At 39.1% G+C, this 23868-nt stretch overlaps 1 protein-coding gene across 4 annotated transcripts in view; it reads left to right on the forward strand.

Annotated features, from left to right (window-relative positions):
- Window positions 1-23868, forward strand: part of LOC136758560 (collagen alpha-1(XXVII) chain B) — a 126656-nt gene that overhangs the window by 12403 nt on the left and 90385 nt on the right. For all 4 annotated transcript variants that reach the window (XM_066713053.1, XM_066713051.1, XM_066713052.1 and 1 more), the window contains exons 3-4: window positions 4898-6243; window positions 14610-14663. In XM_066713053.1, coding sequence (XP_066569150.1) covers window positions 4898-6243; window positions 14610-14663 — 1400 coding nt within the window. The remainder of the gene's footprint in view (window positions 1-4897; window positions 6244-14609; window positions 14664-23868) is intronic.

Consider the following 23868-nt stretch of genomic DNA (forward strand, 5'->3'; position numbering starts at 1 on the left):
GAGCTGCGGTCACAGGGCCTGGGCAGGGTGCCCATATTGGTTCCATACTGGCAGAGCTGAGCTATGTGCCTTCAGTGCTTTCACCAAACCAATCACAGTGCACCTCCTTTAACTAATTCATCAAGTCCTCTTCTTTCCTATTTCTGCCTGCAACATTTTACCCAGCCTTGTGGTTATTTATAGCCCTGCTGTCTCACTCTCCTCCTTCATTCAATTTACAGTTGGTGTCCTTTTAATGTAAACTTTTGCTCTTGCCCTTTAGTTTGCTTGTTCTCTTTAAGCGAAAGGATAAGATGGTGAAGAACTTATGAAGCCAGAGACACCATATTCTTAGGAAGTTAGATTTCCATGTAAAGGTATAGCACTTAAATCACATTTGGTTGTTTTCAGGCTCATTGCAATTTTAAAATTTAATTCAAGCACCTGGTTTCATGAAGTACAATATCAGTACTTCTCTTTAATGTTATCAGTGTTCCACCCACATTCACCGCAATACTCGCAAAGAGAGCAGGCGAGTGTATCGCTTCCTGAGTGTGCTTGTCTATAATGAAATTCCATCATCCCAAAAGGTTTCACAAAAACTGTGATGCAAATTTCATTATCATCAGAGCTGCAGAGCTACTTGATTGTGTTTTTTTTTTCCTCTCTCTCTCTCTCTCTCTCTGTTATGTGTAAAATGTTATGTCATGGTTTCCAGTCTGGAGATCTTCAAGTTTGCTTTACATTACTTCCGTAAGAAAGCTGCCCTTTGACGTTTGAACCAAGCTGGTCACTTGGTAAGGATTAACGATTTTAGTCCATATTACTCAGCCTGGTACGTACAGCTCTGCTTTTGATCCCACTGGATTTAAACTCCTCTGTCTGAGATTCACAATAGTCTTCCCAAGTCTTTCTACATTCCACTAACAAAGAAATCTCTCATGCCCTACGCTGTTCTTATTTCAGCCACTGTACGGTCTGTAATGGGATTGCTTGCTCCTGAGTTTAACAACATCAGGGGTGACTTTTATTTAGACTCAACCAGTGTAAGGCAATAAGCTGCACTGACACACTCTTTCTTTGTAGCCCTTATATTGCTGTTGATGATGTAGTCGTTTTAGAAAGTGTCCCGTTCGTGTCATGCTGTGTATAATATCCTGGGTCTACATGATCCAGAACATCCACCATCGTTTTTGCCTGGTCAGTCTGGTACAGTTACATGTCTACCAGTTCAGTCAAGGTCAATTATATCTACAGTAAGAAGTGGTGTGGCGAATGACCATTTTCACACACTGCTTTGGACCTCGAGTAACTAATGCCTTAACAGCAGAGAACGTTTTAATGTGGATTTCCATTACAGACTTGGGCAAGTAGCGAGCTATGACCGAAGACCTTTCTTTTATAATTTATATTGGCCTGCAGTTAATCACTTTAGATAGTTGTCATTGTTAAGAGACCAGTTAAACCGTTGTGCCCTCCTTGCAATAGGAAAAATAAATCATTTTCTGTGGCGGGTGATTTATGAATAGCATGGAAAAACAATAATTCTGCCAAAGACAGGGGGGCTCGCTGGAAAATGCCTGGTAGAAATCAGCACTGTACAGTACCTCCTTGGGATTTGCAGATTGAAAGTAATTCTCAGTTTTCCGCAAGATGTTTAAGTAGTCATCTCTGGAAGTTGTTTTCACCTTTACACCTTGGATAGATCAGTCATTTGCAAAGAAAACAGAAGAATATACCTCTAAAGCATTTTCTTCTCTCTGAATACTCTATCCCCTGGGAAGCAACTGCGCTACTGTTTAGCTTGTTGACAACTTTTCATATTTTTTCGAGCTATTATATCATCTCGGCACTATGAAATGGTTGCTTGATTTTGGACATGCATGAATATTATTAAACTCATGGAAATTCTTGCCTCATTTGAGACAACGTTTTGCTACATGTTGTGTTTTAAATCTTGATCTCAGTCAACTCTTTGGCTACTGATTTGGGCATTGTAACAACCAGTTCCGAGTTTGTTTTAAACCTGATGTATGAAATTATCCATTTGGGAGTGTACTTCAATCCCCTGGCTGGTGTTCTGGTTTCAATAAGCAGTGTAATTGAGGATTGTTTTTTTGTGAAATGAGGGGTTTTAATTGTTTTGGCCATGATTTGGTATGAACCTTTTGGACAGCCTATAGACTGCAGTGGTTCACATAAAAGTTATTTGTTACAAGACCATAATGGTATGGCAACTACCAACTACCATGAAGATGTTGATGAATTTCCCCTTACTTGTGAAAACAAACCTTACAGTCCTCTTATATAACACTTAAATTCAACATAAAATGTTTTGTACTTTTACTATTTAAAAACAATAATTACAAGTGATGACTACTCAGATTTTATTTTCCTCAATCACAAATCTCAGTTATATTTCACCAAGATCTACAGCTGGTGATGGAAGTCCAAGGCAATTTCATACTAAAAGTAGCTCTGAATAAAATTGCAAAGTTTTTTTTTTTTTTCTCAGTCTGGGGCGAAACAAAACTGAACTTGTAAATACCTTGCAGCACTTTTCTGTTGCTACTGTTTTTTAGAGGAAATCTCTGTATTTAAGTTTAAGAATATTCCACAGCCACTTCCAAAAGGCTGCTTAGTTGTTGGTTTTTTGGTCTTTTCAGTTTCTATGGATTAATTTGAATGTTTGTGCTCTCTGGAACTACTTACTGGAATTGAGGCAAGGAAATTAAGTAAAAAAAATAATAAAATAAAAACGTTAAGACAACTGCAGCCAGCTGGATGGTATTCTGCAGGACAAATCTGATTCAAGATCATTCAATTCTTATACGGGATTTACCTTGCAGACAAATCAAAGCCGCGGTTGCAGCCCTTACAGTTGAATTGTACATGTAGAAGATTCTTTGGCAATCAGGAACAGTGTGTATGGCTCTTTGTAGATTTTACTTATTCCCAACAGAAAAGAAAAGGCTTCACAATGTGGTTTGAGTGCATAAACTCAGAGTTTGTAATTTTGTTTCTTACTCTGCATGCCAGGAATCAGACAAGTAACAGTGTTTTTTTATTTTTTATGCAGACGGTTGGGAGAATTAAGAGCAGCAGAACATTAAAATGTATAGTCTATCCACAATGCCAAAGAATATTGGAACACATTTCTGAGGGATATTTAGCATGCAAAAGGGCTTAAATTTTCCCTAAGCAAAAATATTGTTAGTATCAAAGCTCTCTTCTTTTTAACTGTTGTTACTCTAAACCAAACTTAGTATTCTAGCATTTATTCACAGATTACGTGTTTCATAATATGAACAGCCTAGATTACTTTCTGTCCACTTTATAACTTGTTTTTATGAGGAAATTTCTTCTTGCTTCAGGCGTCTTGAAATAATACCCAACTATATTGATGTATACCAATTGTTTAGCATACACTTTATATTTGTTATTTTTATCTTGGACTTATGCAAAGTACTAAAAGTAAAGCAAAATAAGTACTCGAGGCAGACTGCTTCTTATCATATTGAAGAAGATTTTTCTTTGACACCTGCAAATTACATCTGATTTGTTCAGTTGAGGTTATTTTTAGTTTTGGTGTTGTTGTTATTGTTGTTGTTTTTTACAGCCATGCACTCACCTTTCCTTTTGGCTTCTTAAATTACAATTCTGAATATCTCTGTTACAGTAATCCCTGTGACAATTTTAGGGGGTGGACAAAGTAGTGACACTTCCCCATTACTGCTCAAGAAAGTTGCATTGTTTTGGGGAGACATTTAATTTTGGTTATTTTAGTTTGGTTATTTCTACTAAAGAGGAAAATGTTGTGTTATGTGTATATCAACTAACCACACCATGAATCTGCCTAGTGACGGCAATATGACGGAAGAACGAGAAAGCTCTCGATAATTCAAAACACCAAAGTCGGTCTTGACAATTTATGAAAAAGAGAGCAGGTCAGCGACACTGTCTGTTTCTAATTTTTCTCTAATGATGATGTAAGTCAGCCTGTTTCTTGGTTTTAATTATGTTTCCAGCAGTGAAGGAGTAGTAGGGGATTCCTTGAAAGCAAGCCATTAAGATAGCATAACCTACTTTAGCATGACCTCAGGAGAATGGTGGCGGAATCGATGCTCATCCAAACCTGAGAACAACATCATCACATCACAGGAACAACTGTTAATTTAAATAGTTCAGTTTTACAGAGGCATTTCACCTCTAAATTTATAAAAAAATGTATTGTTTTGAGAATAAAAGCCGTTGATAAAGGATAATTGTGGTGTGCATCATTTGTGAAAATGTTGTTAGATTTCTCCTTAGGGAAGTTGACTAGGGAACTGCAGTCTCCCTCAGGTTAGAAATGCAGACTTCCTGTCACCTTGACTTTGGACTTTGCTGTGAGCAGGAGACAATGCCGTGCCTTCAGGGGTGCAGCCTGCCCTGGTGCCATTCCAAGGATCACTTTAGTCAAATATTTGAAATAGTGTTAATGGGGTGTTTCATGAAATGTGGAATTTGAAACGTGTTTATAAAGGAAATGTCCCAATATAAAGCAAAGCATGCCCAGCAGCATCTCGCAGTGTGTCATTGGCAATGCTAAGGTAGACAGATGCTTGAAGCTGTTTTATATATATAATATATATAAACTTCCTATAAAGGGTATACTTATAAATAAATTAATACATTTTGAAAATCATTACATTTGTTTAAACCGGGACAACAACAAATAACACAATACTGTGTTTTTCAATTTTTCTATCTTTGTTTATCAATTGTATCACACAAATGGTGTCCTTTTAAACACAATTAATTTTGTTTTCAATAAAGCCTTGTTTTTTTGTTCCTTTGAGGAGCATCCCAAATTATGGCTTGAGTGATTAGAAGTTGTGGTTATTTTTTCTAAATGCTTCCTTCTTTTTTATCACAGATGTGGACATTCTCCATAGGCTGGGCCTTACAGGAAAGAAAGCACAATCGCCTTCTACAGCATCCCGTTCCATTCCTCAGGGGGTCATACCTTTCAAATCTGGTGTCATTTTCACCCAGCGGGCGCGGATTGAGGCGCCACTTAGTACGGTCATTCCAGCTGCTTTCGGCACGAACTTCGCTTTGATACTGAGCCTTTGCTCCCATCGCATTAACAATGCTTTTTTATTTACTGTCAAATCTAAGAAGAAAAAACTGCAGCTGGGGGTGCAGTTTATACCTGGGAAGATTATAGTATATGTAGGTCATAAGAAATCTGTATATTTTGATTATGACGTTCACGATGGCCAGTGGCACAGCCTGGCCATTGACATCAGAGGCCAAAAGGTCACTTTATATACTTCTTGTGGGAAGCAACGTGTACATGCAGATTTGCATTTTAAAAAAGAAGAGACTCTAGATCCCGAGGGTTCTTTTCTCTTAGGCAAAATGAACCAAAATTCTGTTCAGTTTGAAGGCGCCATTTGTCAGTTTGATATTTATCCTTCTGCTAAGGCAGCTCATAATTATTGTAAGTACATTAAAAAACAGTGCAGGCAGGCTGACACCTACCGGCCAAACCTCCCTCCCCTCATTCCTCTGTTACCTAGAGATCCAAATAATACTGTTACTCTCAACACCCCACTCTCACTGACTGATTTTACCAAAAAGGGTTTCAATATCACCCCTGCTTTAGGTAGTTCTGGCACCAGTTTTAAATATTTAACTCACACCAGCGGATTGACAGCGCTCAACACCACCTCGCTGCAGAGTTTTTTTATGACCCCACACATGGGCACCATCGCCCCACTTCTGCAAGGCTCCACCCCTCCTGTCAGCCCCCGGCCCGGACTACAGTTTCCTCAACAGGCCCGGACCCAAACTGTCACCATGCCTCTCAGGACCAGCGGATCTTTCTCCAAGAGGGCTACCGAAAAACCTCCAAAGCTAACCACCCGAAAGATCACGGCGCAGCAGGATGCCCATAAGAAACCAAAAAGCGTCGGTTCAGCAGCGGCCGCCACCACAAAGACGATGGCAAAGAAGAAACTGGAAGTCCAAACCCCAGCCACCTCCAAGCACAGTCCGGTCAGCCCCAGCGCCGGGCACTTCCCAAAGAAGCAGCCACAGCCTCCAGCCAAAAAGAAACCTCAGCCAAAAGGGATGACTCCACACCACGCCAAACCCACCTCCTTTGTGCCCGTCACTCCTGCTGCCACTGATGGCTACCAAACCTTCGACTTGGAATCAACCCAATACTCTCTCTTGGCTGGGCCACCAGGACTAAAAGGGGAACCAGGACCACCGGTAAGCCGATATCCTTGATTTATATTGCATTGGAATCGGAACCTTGTCCCATATATATTTTGTATGTGTTACAGAGATCATAAATGGGGCAGGCACAGCTTGTCACACACAGCAAACAATACATGCAATACTCCTTCAGTGGATCTTAATGGAGTGGGTCTGCCATCTGTCCACTAAATCTGTGTCCATTTTGTCGTTTGTGATACAGTGGCAGACCAGAGATTTCCAGATCAATAAAACCTGATTAGTCTTATGGAGACTGACCTAATCCAATGTTAACAGAATGGTCACAGCGTATTTTAAGATTCATCAAATAGTTCATAAATGATCGACGTGAAGTGGCTTCCACAGTTTGAAAAATGTCACCTCTTAATCAATTTGTTTTACTGCCCCATATTCCACACTTCATGCCTTTTTGGACCTTTTGTGTTTCCCCAAATCCCTGGCAGGTTAAACTCCTCCCCTGCATTAAGAGTCCATGTCTCCTAGTTGCTGAGGTTCTTGGGAAACAGTGGGAAGCCCATTTTATCAAAGTCTTCAATATAAAGCCTCCCTGCAGCAAAATGCACCGACTGTGTGGTCCTGCGTGGCTGTATTAGTACTGAGCTAAAGGAGGGGCTAGGCAGCACACAGAGGACTTCCCAAAATCAGCCATTAAAAATGTGGCAGAGCAAGCAGCCTAAACAATACAAAACCATAAAAAAAACTTTTCAGTTATTGGTTATTTTCTCCCTTTTTGGCAGGAAGATTAATGATACTAATAAATATACTGTTATATATAACACCATACAATAGCAAAAATCTGATTTAGTTTGGTTTATAACTCGCTTACTAGAGCCAAATCGTAAAGCTCAATTCATAAAAGACTCTATTTTCCCCTCAATATCACTTCCTCATGGTCTTGACTTTCGGCTTTGCTTAGTAGTCTCTTTAACGAACTCTTAAAAGAAAATATTCAATTGAAGTGTAGGTTCTTCCAGCACTACTTCAGTACACTGTAATGAGTATAAAACATTCAGATTGGTACAGCCTAACCCTCTCCTATATTGCGAATGCAAAATACTGATTTTAGATGCACATACTCTGAATTGTTTTCAGATTCACTGTGTCTTTAAACTACTTAAGCAGCCTTACTCAACAGTAAGGAATGGTATCATTATAATGTATTTTTGTAATATCCTTTTTATTCTATTTCTTTAATTCTAAGGTCATTGATGTTGGCTCGTACAGAACATGGAATGTGACTTCTCTGCCGCATTTTGTTGTTGTAACTGCCATGCATTGCAAAATTAAGAGCGAACCAAGTTGTGCTTTAGATTCTTGGCTGCACAGAGAGGTCCTTGCTAATGTGAAACTTCCTTTCTAACACGATGGTCTGAAATAGTCCAGCACATGCCATAACTTTGTAAGGGCCTGCATGTCTCTTGTGAGCGTTTGACGCTTAAACGTCAGATTTTTCTGTGAGAGCGTGCGAGCAGGAGAATAATGGGGCACTTTCAAAGCAAGGTCAAAGGTCAGAGTAAATAAAGGAGCGGTAAACATTTAACCATTTAACTTCCCACTGCTTCAGAGAATGGCAAGGCCAGTTATCATTTAGGTGTGTTGGATAACAACCCCCACAAGATAAATCTTCAGAATTCCAGTTTGCTGGCACAAAGTGGAGACTTACAGAGAGCATCCAGAAATAAATGCATTATTTGAAAGCAGAACTTGCATTTCATGTGCATGTTTATTAGTAAATAAACCTAAACAACTGCGACATATGACCTGAAAATAAAGCCTGCGTTCCCCTCCACCCATTGTAAAGTGTTGTTGTCAACTGTAATAACTAGTTTACCAAAAACAAAGTCTGTAATAGTCGCCCCTTGGATTATTGTACCCGTCATAAAGTACGAAAATGTTGAGGTGTGGGCTTTTACAGGGAAACGGCACACATCTGAGATGACCGTGTGCAGATACTTCTTTAACCATGTAGTTTGCCTCTAAATGGCTTCTTTCTCTGTAATTAAAAGCACTGATTGCAGCCTCCTTTCTCCTAGATTGCAGTGTGTTTTTTGTGTGTACAGAAGGAAAGCCAGAACATACCTGTAATTACAGTAGACTGAACTACTGATGTTTTGCATTTGAAGTGTAGGCTGTATGCTTGGTTGCACTCTGGATACTGTGGTGGCGTGTGGCTGAGGACAGCCCCTCATCAGACATATAGAGATTCTTTCATGGTGATGGAAAAACACAAGCTAATCTTGGGAGAGCAGACCACAGTTTGACTAACACAGAATAATCAAAAACCTTTTTGCAGAATTCAAATTGTTCAAATGGTATTTTATATAAATGAAGACATTAAATATACAGGAAAAGAGAATGAAAGAATACTTCATCATTGCTCAGAACGCAGGGTTTTTATAAGCAGCTTTTTCTTGAAGATAACGTCAGCAATAAAATGAGTCTGACTGCTAATTTTGGAACAGACAGCTTGTAGCTCTATCTGTAATCCACTATTTGTTAAGTGTTTGAATGTAATGGTGTACAGATGGTAAAATTACTGTGTGGTCAATTTTTAAAGGTTTTTAGAGAAATGTGGAAGATCGTAACTTTCCAGAATGTCTTGCAGCTCTGTCAGTAATATCTTAATCCTGACCAGGATGGAGCAGTGATTCAGTACAGCATGTGCTGACTTTTAACTCCGAGAAGGAAGTCTTGTAATGTTTTTAACTCAATCTGTAAAGGCTTCGTGATTCACATATCCCATACCTGTGCTTTGCTCATGGAAGGATGAGGTCATGGCTGCAAGGTCGATTATGGTGTACAAGAAAAGCAGGGTAACATCAAGCAGGAGTTTATTTTGGATATGGAAAGAATGGTGATCTCGCTGGTGTTACATAATCATGGCTGGGTAAGGTTGGTGGATTGAATTTTCTTGATGTACATGGGACCCTGTATTTTTTGGCATGTATTTTAGTAAATTTAACAAGAATTAAATGGTGTTTTTAAATATGGTTAAAGAGTAGTGCTTCAGCTCCAGGTACTTTCTTTTCATTTAAAAGTGAGTGGAATTCTGGAGAATTTAGGATATTTACTCATATTTTCCATCACTGCCATTATCCCAGAGTTAGGCACTTGGCAAAATCGATAGACAAGCGGAGCACCAGTGGCTGAACCAAGATTTTTATAGTTTTTTGCTTTGTTCTAAGTTGAAATCATTTCAAGTTTTATGAAAGTCCAATTGTACTAGTTTGAATTAAAGAAAGAAAAAATGGTCACCTAGGCCACGTTCCCCAATTTTTTCAAGCCTAATTTACATCTAATTAACTTACAGTTTTGTGTAGCACATCATACTCCTGAACGTGAATTAGTTTTTTTTTTTTTGGCAAGTTAATGGCCATATCTGTATAAACAGAAAATGTGGATGTTTTAGAAAAAAAATATAAAAAGAAAGCGAAAAATCCAAAATAGGAAAATATGCCATAGACGAATATTAATCTGGGATGCAGATAAAGGTAGAAATTGCCTAGATCTACATTTAGATTGTTTTTGTACATTATTTTGAATACTTTTTCTAAATTGTGCATTCAAATTAAGTTAAATCTTCAAATTAGGGTAATACTTTAGCCTGTTTAGGGTCCTCAGTAAACTTTCTTCCTGAACTTAGGTTAGGATTGTTTTTCTACTGCTTTAACAGAATCAGGTTTAGATTTGTATGGGCCTAGCTTTAAATTTAGGTTTTCACTAGGGTTGGGGTTCAGGCTGCCTGTCATGCCTTGAAATGTGGTAATAGACTGACTGACAGCTTGTTGATGAATATAATTTCAGTCTTATTATTCATGTTTCAGCTCAGTCTTATTTTCAGAGCAAAGCACAAAGGAGGATCTAAAAGGTGTGTTAAAAGCAAACAGCAAGATTACAGTCCATGCTGTGGTTGACCTTCGTTTAACTTCACCTGGAGGTTACCTGTGCAATTACCTCTTTGTTGTTGTTTAAAGTTTCTATTTCCTGTCTTTACAACTTCAGACCACACAAGAAAACAAACAGATGTCTTTGAATCGGCTGGTCTGGATAAATATTTTACATAAATAAACAAGCACAGGGCTGTACTCCAGCGAAGAGGAACAAGGTCTGACATCCTAAAGTGGTGATCTGTGAGTCGCTCAATGGAAGCCTTTCATTCGTGTTTGAAATGTGCCACGTTGCTTGTTGGGGGGTGGGGGGGCAGAGGGGGAGCTTAAGTGGCTACCAGTTGGTTGCCACTGTTCTCTGGAAGTTGAAGAGGATTTTCAGAACTTGATTTAATCGCACGCACAAAGACATGAATCTTTTAACTTTCACTCAATAACCTCACCGAGACTCTAAAACTAAAATTTAGGTTAGAAACCAAACAAAAGAGTGTCAATAAATTCTGTTGTAAGGGAGGTTTATCTCACCAAAAGAAGGGCAGTAAATGTTTTTTTTTTCTTCTTAGAGAATCCTAATACAAATTCACTTGAAGAGGGTCTGTGGCCCGATTTCTGTCACGTCTCACAATGGTCTATTGTGGGGACTCTTCAAGTGAATAGACCATTCTGGCTTTGACTATTCACTAGTTCCCCCCATTAAAATCAGTGGGACATCTGATCACCTAGACTTTGAGGCGTTTACATTTGAAGGAAGACAGAGGGTGGGAAAAAATTAAGAAAAACTTCCACAAATGCTTAGGGATCAAAACTTGAGAGATGGGAACCAAAAAAATACATAGCTTCACTATTGTTTATTGCACAGTGTCACTGACATTTATTACTGCTTCATCTGATACATAAAATAAATAAGCACATACATACATACATAAAAATAAATGAATATCAATACATAGGATTTACACTGCTGGCAGCGTGTCTTGTGTCTTAGAATCGGTTAAAGTCCTGTGTGCCTGGGTGAAATTACCCAGTAAAAGTGGTTTGGAAACAGATTCAAAATCCAAGTGCAACATTAAAAAATCGAATTAATAAAGACTTTGCTAACTTTTCCACTGCTAGTATTTTCCTCTATTAGTAATGGGTTAAAGAGAGCTAAGATCTAAGTGAGGGGGTTTAGGGGGGGAGGTATTTTGCAGCTGGTATAACATCACAGCAGTACTTTGGCAGACTAGATAAGCACAGCATAGGATGTTGTAGGTGAAAGGGCCACAGGTTTGACGGTTAACTTGTATTCTGATTATGTTAGGAATATGTAAAGTTCATATTGTATAAGTATTGTGCAAATATTATATTGTATTTGAGCCTCAAATATTTGTATTTGATTTCAGATGGGTGTCCTGCCAACACTACAGGTGTTGCTGAGGTGTTGCCAACTATTGGCCATGGGGACAGATGGCTGCTGTTGTAAATTTAGCCCTGAAAGACAGGATAATACAGTTTGCTTTAGATGTACAAACTCTATCCTAAATATATATCAGAGTATTTATTTTAATATGGCAGGGCTTTAAAAGTGTCATGTTTTGTGGCAACAGATTGATTTGTTTATATAGATGTGTTCATAGTTTTTAATTGTCTTACTACAATTTTTTGAAAATCCTTTGTTCAGATTTGTTTAAGCCACAGCTTTTTTTTTCTAACAGTAGCTTTCATCAATTTGAGTTGTTTCAAAGGTAACGGAAACTGTGGAATAATGAACCATGATTCTGTGCGCCAGTTGTTGCTTTTGTATTCATTAGTTCTGGGTGAGTCACAGGGATTTGAAAAACAAATCCTTGAGTGATGGTCTGTACTGCAGCTTTAAAGTAAACATTTTGGACTAGGAAGTGGGAAATCTTGTATTTGATTCTGAACTGTGTTGCTTGTTCAGTCTGACCTTAGATTAGTCACCTGACCTGTGTAAGGTTCAGCCAGTCCATCTGTGTAATTGGTTTAAACCAAGATGCTACCACAAGAGTAACAAATAAGCCTCCCATTGCTTAGACATTTAAACCACTATAGGCTTCTTGGGAGTAACATTAGTCACACCTTAACTCCATCGGGCTGTTCCTGAGATTAAGCCGTAGCCGATAATGCTTAAAGAAATGTGGCTTCAATCTGCATTGCAGTTTGAATTTGTATCTGGTAGCCTGATCTCAGCCGGGAACTTTTGCCATCATTCACCAAGTATAACTTTTACAAGAATCACTATAGAGGCCTTCTCTTACCTGCCTGGATCATCACTTCAAAGATTGAAGACTGTTTTTATCATAAATCTCTTTTAGCACAATACTCTTTATGATTATTGTTTTTATCCCCAATCCTGGGTTTTGTCCAAGGTTTCTTTAAACTTTTTTGGCAAACCATCCCCCTCCCCCCCACCCAAAAACAAGTCTTGCCTTCAAGAAGCAGCATTTAATATACAGTACATTCCCTTTCGATGTAGTATTGTCTTTAGAAAATAAATCAGTGACCGCTGAAACAGGATTTCAAATAAAGAGAATACGGATGGGTTTAGAGTCCTTTCGAAGTAATTTTTAACATTGGGAATTAAAAAACTTCTTTGCAATCAGACTACAGTCCCCTGAATTTAAGTTCTGGTCTTCCCGTCATGTCGTGTTCAGCAAGAGCAAGAGGCCTTGTTCGCCTTCTAGAATGTTCTGATGAACGAAGTGAGCTCTGCCGTCAGTTCCTCGTTTGGATGTGGTGTATTTTAACTCCTCCGTTTCCCCAAAACAGCAGTTATTTGCTCTTGTGTGACAATATACAGCTGCTTTTTCCTTGGTTTTTTTTTTGTTGGTGTGGTTTTTGTTTTGCAGTATCTTAAAGGAACAGGGATCTGTGGTTTGAAAGCATGCAAATATAAAGAAAAACTCAAATCGTGAGGATTGTCTGTTTCTTGCAATTATGGGCAGTTTTAATTTGACACTGATGTCAGATTTAGGTTGAAAAAAAAGTCCGGATCTGCTTTTTGAGTCACTTGTTTAGAGAGATTTAGCCCCAGCTTTATAGGATGGTGTAAATAAATATAGTGGGGCCCGATACACCTAAAACACATAGTACAGCAAATGTTTTTACCTACAGATGGAAGCGATGGCATAAATAGCTGAAATGTTGTTTGCACGAGATTGTAATGAACGACTCCACAGTACTGTCAGAATACAGAGATGGCGCAGAGTTCATAAACGTGTTGTACGTGTTCGAAAGACTCATCCTTAATTACAGAGGTTGGTGGTCTCTACCTAAATGCAGCCGGCACATTGTTGAAGGCTACTGCAGTATCACAATGTCCCCTGGCTTGCAACACTGTGCCTCCTGGTGGTAACAAAATTAATGTTTTATTTATATAAATATAAATATATAAAAACATAATTGGATGTATTCCCTTGTGCTTATCTATTTCCTTTTCATGTGCACAGTTCATTATAGAATATAGACCCCGAGTGACCCAGACCTAAAAAAAGTTCTAAACAAAACTGTATTTGGAATATTTTACATGACGATAAGGAACAGTGTGAGCTACATAATGTTATATGGGATGGAGAGGTGGGAAATCTGACAGAAAGCACAATCGTCGACCGGAGGAACTGGAATGAAAACCACTACAATGAAACAAAGCAATTAAACTGTGATAGATCATATGTGATGTTTTCATTTTCTGTTTAAATATGTTGTTGTTTTTGTATATGTATATATTATTTCAGCATCAATATAGATTTTCTACATTAATAGAAAAAGTATTTCTTCTTCTTCTTCTTCTTCTTCTTCTTCTTCTTCTTCTTCTTATCATCATCACAATTTTTCCAGTTTTAAAACAGTAAACAGTAAAACAGTACAAATAGGTCTCATAAACTCCATATAGAGTGTGCCACAAATGCACCTTACAATATATACTGGGGACACTGGTGTAATAAATAATTAATCTCCATTGTAGGAGTGTGTGGTTTTTACATGTTGCCTTCCTTCCTCTGCCAGACTTGGCACAGACAGCTCATTGACTGTACTACAGTGGGGCAGAGTGAGATTAGTTTTTGTATATTTCCATTAAATAAAATGCACAGTGTTTATTGTGTAAGTTCAGTATAAGAAGGAATAAACTGGTAAACTGGAATAAAGTGAGACGGGCAGAAGGCTCCACATCTGGTCCGATAATGAAATTTTCCATGCTAGGAAAAGCATTTTTAGTATAATGTCTCGTGTGTGTTTTTCAAATGTATGTATTTACCTTTTTAAATAATTTTCCTTCAGAGCAGGGCCCTACCACTTGTGTCAGGAAGTGTTCAGAGATGCTGTCTGATATCCTTCATTATGGTCTTAGAAGTTTGTTAAGGTGCTGGTGTTAATTCTCTGTACTGAAGCAGTGTCCTAACAGGAATAGCTGCAGATTCAGTGCTTATAGACTGGTCTTTCAGCTCCCTTATCATTCCTTTTTTTGTCTTCTAGGGACCCCCAGGACCAGCAGGAAAACCAGGTCTGCCAGGAAAAAGAGGGCCCCGGGTAAGTTTCATTTTCCCAATTTCACAAAGTACTCGGCAAGCATGCTGTCCCAGCTGTCACCCCGGCAGAGAGACTGCAGCTCCAAGAGCAGTATTACAAATAGCAGCAATTTGATATTACACGCTTTCCGCGCATTCCCTTAAAGTACACAGAATAACATCACCGGATTAGGCAGCATTGGTCTCCTACTGCTTGTGTGCTTTTCCTATCCAAGTGGTCTTTCCAGCTATGGCTTCTGGTTGAAAAACAATACGTATATACAGTGAGGGGAAAAAAGTATTTGATCCCCTGCTGATTTTGTACGTTTTCCCGCTGACAAAGAAATGATCAGTCTATAATTTTAATGGTAGGTGTATTTTAACAGTGAGAGACAGAATAACAACAAAAAAATCCAGAAAAAAAAAAACGCATTTCAAAAAAGTTATGAATTGATTTGCATGTTAATGAGGGAAATAAGTATTTGACCCCTTCGACTTAGTACTTGGTGGCAAAACCCTTGTTGGCAATCACAGAGGTCAGACGTTTCTTGTAGTTGGCCACCAGGTTTGCACACATCTCAGGAGGGATTTTGTCCCACTCCTCTTTGCAGATCCTCTCCAAGTCATTAAGGTTTCGAGGCTGACGTTTGGCAACTCGAACCTTCAGCTCCCTCCACAGATTTTCTATGGGATTAAGGTCTGGAGACGGGCTAGGCCACTCCAGGACCTTAATGTGCTTCTTCTTGAGCCACTCCTTTGTTGCCTTGGCCGTGTGTTTTGGGTCATTGTCATGCTGGAATCCCCATCCACGACCCATTTTCAATGCCCTGGCTGAGGGAAGGAGGTTCTCACCCAAGATTTGACGGTACATGGCCCCGTCCATCGTCCTGTTGATGCGGTGCAGTTGTCCTGTCCCCTTAGCAGAAAAACACCCCCAAAGCATAATGTTTCCACCTCCATGTTTGACGGTGGGGATGGTGTTCTTGGGGTCATTCCTCCTCCTCCAAACACGGCGAGTTGAGTTGATGCCAAAGAGCTCGATTTTGGTCTCATCTGACCACAACACTTTCACCCAGTTCTCCTCTGAATCATTCAGATGTTCATTGGCAAACTTCAGACGGGCCTGTACATGTGCTTTCTTGAGCAGGGGGACCTTGCGGGCGCTGCAGGATTTCGGTCCTTCACGGCGTAGTGTGTTACCAATTGTTTTCTTGGTGACTATGGTCCCAGCTGCCTTGAGATCAGATCCTCCCGTGTAGTTCTGGGCTGATTCCTCACCGTTCTCATGATCATTGAAACTCCACGAGGTGAGATCTTGCATGGAGCCCCAGAGCGAGGGAGACTGACAGTTATTTTGTGTTTCTTCCATTTGCGAATAATCGCACCAACTGTTGTCACCTTCTCACCAAGCTGCTTGGCGATGGTCTTGTAGCCCATTCCAGCCTTGTGTAGGTCTACAATCTTGTCCCTGACATCCTTGGACAGCTCTTTGGTCTTGGCCATGGTGGAGAGTTTGGAATCTGATTGATTGATTGCTTCTGTGGACAGGTGTCTTTTATACAGGTAACGAGCTGAGATTAGGAGCACTCCCTTTAAGAGAGTCCTCCTAATCTCAGCTCGTTACCTGTATAAAAGACACCTGGGAGCCAGAAATCTTGCTGATTGATAGGGGATCAAATACTTATTTCAGTCATTAACATGCAAATCAATTTATAACTTTTTTGAAATTCGTTATTCTGGATTTTTTTGCTGTTATTCTGTCTCTCACTGTTAAAATACACCTACCATTAAAATTATAGACTGATCATTTCTTTGTCAGTGGGCAAACGTACAAAGGGGATCAAATACTTTTTTCCCTCACTGTACCACTGAGATTGTCAATGGCAGGATTCATGTTTATTATTGGATTTCTTTGCAATAACCTTTTTTAAATTGGTGTGTATTATCAGTTTATTTCCACAATTTAATTGTTATCTGATATTGTCGCGAGCCAACTAGCAGTCTATGTCCATCAACAATGCAGCAATATCTCGAATAACTAATGGATAATGTGGTTTCCTGGGGATTTTTATATTACCCCCCCTCACTGTCTACTCCCACTCCCCTACACTTTTTACCCTGATATTATCTGTATTTATTGGTGCTGACACTGTGCTTGACCCTATGTGGATAATGATAAGTTCTAGTACAAAAGAGGGGTATAAATTCACATTTGACTGTAATCTACAGTAATCAACTGTAATTGAATCTCTTGGCTGAACCCTGACAGTATTACATATGAACTGACCTTTTCAATAAGAAGGTGATTGAGTTTATTAGTTTCCCACACTAATATAGGTCTTTAGGTTGGGCATTTCCTAAGGTTCAGTGGAGGGGCAATTCCCCAAAACTTTGCCCTTAATTAAACAAAGTTGGATGAAGTCAGTAATACTAATCCCTTTTCATATTGCCTGAATCTTCAGCAGAACAATATACTTTTTAAATATGAACATTGAAAGACAATGTGGTACTTAGTCTGCTTTTATTACATCTGCTTCTGTGAAGAGTCTTAATATTCTGCTCACCATTTAAAGGACCAGAAACAATCAAAGTTTGTAGTTAAGTCTGTGTGGCACCATTTGTTTCATATCTGCAGTCATCTGCATGATTTGAATTCTCAGAGGCCGTGTCTTATTCTGTTTATATGTCCGAAACCTTTGGCCAAGGTGAGACCAAGTGTAGGGGTAAATTACACCAGGCATCAGCAGAATCTCTTAATATAATGATAGTCAAAACCTGTTTACAAAAAGGTTCAGCAGTCATTTAAGGCACAGATTTTTGTGAAACAATTTTTTCTTCTCTTTTATTTATTGCTAAATGAGCCACGAGGAGGGTTCTTACCTTGTGAAGAGTTGGCAAAGGGAATTTACACAGCTATTTTCAAGGCTATTCTCTTGTACTCAGAGCAGTGAAAGAAGTATTTGAGCGAGGTCTTCTAATTTTGACAGGAGCGAGCATGTTTTCCCATTTCTAGGACCCAAACACATAGCTTAAATTTGGTTCAGAGGTATTCTATGATTAACATACTATGATAGGCTGGCAGTTCCATAGAGAGTAGTACACACTGGAAAGATGCGAAGGCTTCGGGAAGGCATGGTATATATGCATAAAATTATAAAAAGAAAAAAAATGAGAGAAATGCATTACAGTCGTGATCAGTGCATACAGAAACAGGAATGTCCGACAGGGAATGGGAAAGCCTGATTGGAACAGCCTTATAGAGAGTGGTCTTGTCTACATGCATTAAGGTCGACAGCACACATGGCAGACCATTAGTGGGTTTATAGAAACCAAAAGAAAATGGAGACGTGTCCCCAGGATCGCTTAAAACTTGTCCCTCTAAACCGATCAGAACACCCACACCAGGATCAAGCTGCGTAGAAACAAACCTCAGGCAGTGCGGGGAAATAAACAGATACAGAGATCCATAAGTGATGAGGAAGAAATACTTGAATAGTATATAAATAAATAAATAAATACATTCTCCAAATGTATCATTTACGTGCGTACGTGTTTTTTTTTATATATACTTTCATAACTACAGCCATTAATTGCACTGGGATCTGAAAATGATTACAGCCAGCGATGATAGCAAACAGCACTTGCATTTCAGTCTTTTATTGTAAAAGAATGTGAAGGAGCCATAAAGGAACTCACTGGTAAGAAAATATCAGTGGTTCCCATTTTTAATTATACAATGCTTTACATAGATGGAACCAGCACCCAAATGGACTGCATGTCATTATGTGTTTTTAATGAGCATGTTTATTTCTTCAAAGCCTCCTTCAGCAGTTTTCCACATCGTGTCCCGTGACTGAGAACTGCTAATGTGTGTCAATCTAGTGCTAACACTGTAGTCTTTGATTTGAGCATAGCACGTAAAAACCACTACCTGAGTGCTGTCATTAGTGGCCATTATGGTTAAGTACTCCAGTCCTCTGATAAACAAAGGGAGAGCTTTGATTAGATCTTGACTAGTTGGGCGCGGGCAAAAGGATCCCAATTCCAACACACCGCAATGTAAAAATAAAGAATAATCATTGAAACCCACCACAGTAAAGGCACTCAAAAGACCACCTTCTTAATGAATACTATCTTTAAAGTACATGGTTATACTTTTGAGGGAATGCTGAGGTACTTAAATTTCCACTACTTTATTTTTAATGAAAACGGTTTATAAATAGAAGTGTTTTCATGAAGCCATGCATTGACCAGTCAAGTAGACCAGCTGGAATATTTTCTCACTTAATCGTGTAACATTGGACATAGAGATTACAGAGACAGATATTAGTAAATTCTAGTAAATGTGAGTAGACGCTTCAGTTTGGGATTCCTGAACTTTATTTGACCTTTGACATCTGAGAAACCTCACATCAACGCAAGATGTAGTGTAGCAACTGTTGTCAAGACAAGAGAGAGGTGAGGTAGGGCTTCCGTTTATTAATACTGATACTATTGTAAAGCTGGTGGAAAAGTAGAGGGTTGAAAGTCTAGCTGACTTCCTCTGTATTTCACTTGACTGGCCACTTCTGTCCAGACGTTAGGTGTCAAAGATAGTTAGCGGTTTCCACAGTGTTTTCACTTTCAACATCATTTCAGTAACTTTAACAACCAGACTTGTAGACTTCAATAAGTAATCTAAATGTATTTATTCTAGTTACTCGGCCATCAGTACAACTTATTTAATCAGTATTATGAAGGGAAGAATCAGAAAGCAGAGCTGGATTAATCTTGGCACAGTAAGGGTGTCTGGTTTATAGTATGCTGGGCAATGGATGAGATGACCACATCATGTTATAGTACGTTACGCAATACTCCTGGGAAAAACACTCTTAGACTTTGAAACATTCAACCGCTGACAATCTGGTCAGCACAGTGGGTTGCATGGCCTTCTCTGCTCTGCACCTGTAATGCTCCAAATGGAAAAAGAAGAGAGTGGCACACATACAAATCTGGGTTATGGAATTTTGCACAGGATAAGCTGTTAAATAGGCAAGCAGTTATAAAAAGATCTAACATTACTCTCATGTAACTAGGTCACTTTTTTATTACATGCTTGGTGAACCCTGATGTGATTACTTTAAAGTAGTCATGCAGTACTTCTCTGTTTTTTTTTCCAAGGCCTTTTCCCACATCACAGCTAAAATAACCCTAAGTGTGAAGGGAAGACTTTATTTGTTTCCAAACAGTTTAAAGGTTAAGAGAGCCCTATTATAAAGCAGCTTGTAACTTGGTATCATTGAGGACTTCCTGCTTTTGGAGGCTTTATGTGAGCTGGGTGCTGCCTGTGTTGTTTTATCCTGAGGGGTAGTATAATTAGAAGGGTGGAGAGAGGCAGAACTTCATGGTGATTGTCACAGAAAGGTGGGGTTGCATTGCCTGCAAGCATATTAGATAGGTCTGTGAAATTAAAATGACAGCATGTGTGTATTTTTTATTAGTGTAGGGTAAGCAAATAAACATTGTTGAGGAGAACAGGTGGAGTACACTGAAGGCCTATAGGATGCATGATCACATGAAATAATTAGATAGGAAATATTTTTAAATGAAGCCTTAAGGTAATTTATTTCAGTGTATTTCAGAGTTTTTTTTTATTCCTTTTCTGCGCTTTAAGCTTCCCTTTGTATTACAATAGCGCAACATTTTATTATGTATTAAAAGCAGTTAGAACATATTTTACAATTTTAGTAGTTAATATAAAAGGCCTGTTTTCTTGCTGCAAATAAATACTTTCTGCAGGGTATTCAACTGTTTTGTCAGAAACGTCCAGAGAAATGTTCATAATGTCTGTATATGTGGTGAAAACATTAGTCTGCAATTTTATTTTATTTTCACTTCTTCAAGGCATCTGGAGAAATTGCTATGGGGCAAACAGTGGTTCAGAACTTCAGACCCTAAAACTCTAGTCAGGGGGCAGTTAACACACTTAACATTGAAGTACTGTAGTCTCTGTCATGACACTCATGGGAACAAACAGTAGCTGATACAGCCTTCCCCTTTGGAAGTGAGGCCTGATGATAAAAGATGTGTGGTTGGGAGGAAGTGCCCACTGTATCAATTACAGCACAATAATGGCCTGGCAAGGGCTACTAAATATAAGCTGATGATGGAACCCTGTTTTTCAAAGGTTACTGTTTGAAGGGTGTTGAAGGAAACGGGGATGGATTTTGTAGAAAATGCGGGCAAGTCTGTGCAGTGCGATGAGTGACACTGACAGGTCTGGGGAATAAAAAACTCCTGCATCTTTATATTTCATAAGGAGCAGTCAGTGGTTTTGATTTGCAAAGCCATACATCCTTGAAGGCACTGTTTTACATTCATGAAACCGACTCTATGGTTCATCTTGAGCCATCCAGTAGATCAGGGGCTCTTAACCACCCCCAGTGGGTGTGAGATGCCCTTTGAGCAGGTTTTTAAAAGTGGGGAGCTTGTCCTGTTTGGCAGACAAAAATAAAACTCCGCCCCCACCCCCCGGGCAACTCAGCTCCAATCTCCTCCCCTGGTCGACAACAGCACCCCCCCGGATGCCACCTTGAACTGATGGTGCTGGATTAGCTTGGATCGCTATAGGGGGTGTGAGCATGCAAAAGAAATATATAAAGAATAAAGAAATACAACTGCATTTTCCTTTTGTGTGTGTGTGGGTGCACCTGCAGAGCTGGAACACTGCAAAGATATGAGCTAAAGAGTTTGTCACAAAGAAATAGACTTACTCTGACCTGTCAAGTCCTATCGCAGCCTGTGTGCAACTTTTCCTGCTGAACTCTCGCGCAGCAGGGATTGACATGAAGCAGTGTCTGGGGGCAGGCGGTTGTTTGCTTTAAGAGTCGGGTTACTGCCTTGTAAAGTTTGCGGCACTGTGTAGATGATCCCTATAAGAATCAGTTACCTACACCAAAAACCTGGTTATGACTGGTTCTTGATCACATTGGAATTTTTTTATTGTCAGCCTTTTGTAGATCAGAGCTCCTGCTAGGAAATAAAGGTCAGTGTGCCAGTGTGATTGAGGTTCACAGTAAATGGGTCAGCAGCACAAGCATTTCCAGGTGGGGAGTGGATAGTGCTGTTCGTTCCCATGTTACTCAGTTCTGATAATAAGGAAAACTTGGAGATAGTGATTCATCATACCCTAAAAATACTCATTGACATGCTGCCCAGCTTCTAAATTTGAATACATTCCCGAGCTCTGTGGTTGCAGTCATTTTTTGTTTTTTGTTCTATGAAGAAACCTAGACACTCTGTTTACCATAAACAAGTCAAATAAAATGTATACAATAATAAAAGTTTTTTTTTCCCCCCTTTGGCCTTAACTGTTACCATGTGTTTAATATCCAATTAATGGAAATAGGCTGAAACGTACTGAGTAGCCAGAGTAAAAAAGGAAATCTGCAGATGAGCTTCTAGTAACTGTTTCCATATGTCCAATATCTAATGTAAGCCATTGTGTTTTCATACATCACTAAGATTTATGTATGCATTACTTATGGCGTAACTGACTGCAGTGAAAAGTAAAGGTAAATAGTAGAGATTCATTACTAGAAGACATTGTTAACTGTTTAATGTCCTAAATTGTGGAGTAGAGTTTTAATATAATGTTTAACTAAATTTGTATGAGCTTTTACAGTGTCAAAGAAACATTGAGATATATGGTCAATGTTGTGTGGTACTGCGATACCAGGAAACGACTAAATTGACAAGACTAATGTGATATGTGCCTAGTAAGTCTTTTAGGAGCTGGACAGCAAAGGTTTACAGTATGTGTAAATAATGAATATAATGTTTTGAAGTGCTGCCTGTGAGTTATATTCATGGGCAAATCACCCTAAGCATCCTAACACTTACAGTGTAAGCAACAGAAAAAGTATGAAAGCACAATGATTTAAGTTAAAAGCCTAGTTTAACCCTGCCTGCAAAACGGAAATTATTATCATCATGCTGTGCCAAAGTTTTTACTCCCTTTGTCTGTGAAATATTTGTGTTAGATTAAAGATGAATGAGTTGCTAAAAAGTTTAAAATGTTTTTCATCGCATTCAAAGCCTCACTGACTTCTTGTCCTTACAGCTGCATGTAACCCAGACACAATGCAAATAGTGTAACCAATACAGTAGTGAATGAAGGAATATCAGCATGGTAAATGGAAACTGAAAAGGGGGCTGATTTCTACTGGGTGGGCCCTTTCAGTTGCTCTGAAAGGGGAAAATTTGAAGGAGTGACTAAAGGATGAAGAAAATCACATCCATATGCCATAATTCAAACAGAACAGCAGCTGTGGCATACATGGGGGGAAAAAAACTTGTGAAGGTCAATAACTTGCACACTCAGGGGCTATGTGGGTACTGACATTCTCCAGACATCACCAGAAGTCGGGAGACAAAGTTTAGCTGCCAGTGATACCTCATGTCTAACGTTTTGTAGGATCTGGCCACTTGCTGCTTATTTTTGTACAGTGGGATAACAAATTAAACAGTGATAAAAAAAAAGAAGGCAAAACCTGGGAAGTTCACTGAATCATATAGTTTTAACCTTTAGACTGTTGAGAATTTGCAGGTCATGTTTGTTTTCTTTTGAATCTTTATTGACAGTGAATAAAGTCTTTTGGGTTCCACACAGGGGCTGCCGAAGACTTTTCTGTCTGTTCGGCACTGCGGAGACCTGCTGCTGAAAAGATTTGCTCTCTTCTGAAGCCGCTCATCCATATCTAGGCGCAAATCGTATTGATTTAGAGGCGTGATAATGAATTGGAGGCAGAGAAAGGCATGGCGCTTTTTCCTAAAACATTCTGGAGTTTTGTTGTAAGCTTCGTCTATTGCTTTTGCAGGTTTGGAAGATTTATGGCACTGGCACACTTTTAATGAGATTATGTACAAAAGTGTTTCCTCAAAGATGAAAGCCTTCTGTTTCTGGGATAATCAAGTCAAGTCCATAACATCCCATATGCCAAGGAAATTTACTGTTTCAGCGTTTACTGAATCAATATGCTTTCCAGTTCCTTTTTCTATTTCCAAGCAGAATAATGTACAACATCAGCTAACCAACACTCCAGCCAAGAAAAGGGAATTTCTTCAGACGAGTAAACAGTAGTTGTGGAGTTAAGCTTGTCTTAAAACACTGTTTCCTTGTTTTTTAGCAGATACTGAATGTAAATGGACTAAATTACAATGTTTTCTAAAGTTCTACAAATACCTAT

This window comes from Amia ocellicauda, chromosome 9, assembly GCF_036373705.1.
Source record: "Amia ocellicauda isolate fAmiCal2 chromosome 9, fAmiCal2.hap1, whole genome shotgun sequence".
In the NCBI taxonomy this organism is placed as follows: Eukaryota; Metazoa; Chordata; class Actinopteri; order Amiiformes; family Amiidae; genus Amia; species Amia ocellicauda.